This window comes from Anoplophora glabripennis, unplaced genomic scaffold (genome assembly GCF_000390285.2).
Source record: "Anoplophora glabripennis isolate ALB-LARVAE unplaced genomic scaffold, Agla_2.0 scaffold821, whole genome shotgun sequence".
In the NCBI taxonomy this organism is placed as follows: Eukaryota; Metazoa; Arthropoda; class Insecta; order Coleoptera; family Cerambycidae; genus Anoplophora; species Anoplophora glabripennis.
In genome coordinates, this window is record NW_019417059.1 from 178,749 (window position 1) to 180,165 (window position 1,417).

General features: G+C 31.4%; 1 protein-coding gene across 1 annotated transcript in view; it reads right to left on the bottom strand.

Annotated features, from left to right (window-relative positions):
• Positions 1-524: 524 nt before the first annotated feature.
• Positions 525-1,417, bottom strand: part of LOC108909908 — a 15,202-nt gene continuing 14,309 nt past the window's right edge. Inside the window, exon 5 of the mRNA XM_023455889.1 lies at positions 525-763. Within this exon, the coding sequence (XP_023311657.1) occupies positions 525-763 (239 nt within the window). The remainder of the gene's footprint in view (positions 764-1,417) is intronic.

Genomic DNA, 1,417 nt, shown 5'->3' on the forward strand with positions numbered 1-1,417 from the left:
GGTTGACAGTTGTTACCGATTTCTTCAGGAACCGCGTTTCATAACCTAACCAAATTTCAGGAATCGGAAGAAACCGTAAAAACCAAGAACGGAACGGAACGCCACCTAATTCTTCCTATTTACAAAATTTCTTAAACTAACAATAATGTTCTTTTTTTTTCTTTTTTTAACTTTTAACTGTTACTATCATTTATTTATCTTTTGCCTAAATCCGGGTTTTGTCTCATGTCATGTAGATTTGCCTTTAATTTTGACAACTACTGTCACCTTAATTTGTAGTTTCTTATATTTAATACTATTTTAGTTTTCAATAAATATTTTTCATTTCTCTTTTTTCGTCTTCTCTATTTATGTGTCTCTAAGGGCCGGTACTTTCAGTCTAGATTAGATAAATATAAACCTCGGTTAAACTTTAACCCTTCGTTTCGGTTACTTTCAAACACTGTCAACCATTAACCAGGAGTTAAAGTGGGCGTGTCCGTAGTTAAATTTAATCGGAGCATCTATCCGCGATTACCGCCTGATTAACGTGGTTTTGANTTTTTTCTGTCCTCCATTATCGTCCTCATCATTTCCTCCAACATACTTTTTATTCCTACGTCACTTCCTCCACTATGAGTTTCTTGTTCTCCCATACTTTCCTGTTCTGATATTTCTTCACTGTCGTTTTCTCCAATCTGCTTTCCACTTCTTAAATCCATAATTCTCTTCACGTTTTTTTTTTGTTCCTCACGTTTTTTCGAGCCCTCACGTTTTTTCGAGCCTCACGTTTTTTCGAGCCTCACGTTTTTTCGAGCCTCACGTTTTTTTTCGGGCCTCACGTTTTTTCGAGCTCCACGTTTTTTCGAGCCTCACGTTTTTTTTTGAGCCTCACGTTTTTTCGAGCCCCACGTTGGTTAGCCAATTTGTTACGGTTTTATTTGTTTTGTTTTGAAATATTGAATTTAATTTTAGTTTTTAATTTTTAATTTATGTGTTTAATGTATTGAGTGTTGTGTTTTTTTCTTTTATTTTATTTCTGTAATTATTATTTAGATTTTACTGTACATTGTTAAATACACCTTTCTTTTCTTTCTTACCTCGTATATCTAATTTTTTTTTTTTTATATACCCTTGCTAGCTGCCACTTAGATTTTGCTTTAAGTCTTATCTCAGGAGTCGGTTCACTTTCTTTACTTCAGGACTTGTAGCATACAGAACAAGAAAAAATAGAATGTTTAAGAATTTACAATATTTATATTTTTCTTTAAAAAAATTTATCAGTTATCGTGATTATATCATAACAAAAACAAAACAGAAGAAAATTTTTAACTTGATTGGCTTTTCCTTCAGAAATATTTTCATATAATTTAATTTCTAATTGAACAAAAATAAAGAATATTTTATTTGCTATTACTTTTCCTTATCCTATTACAAT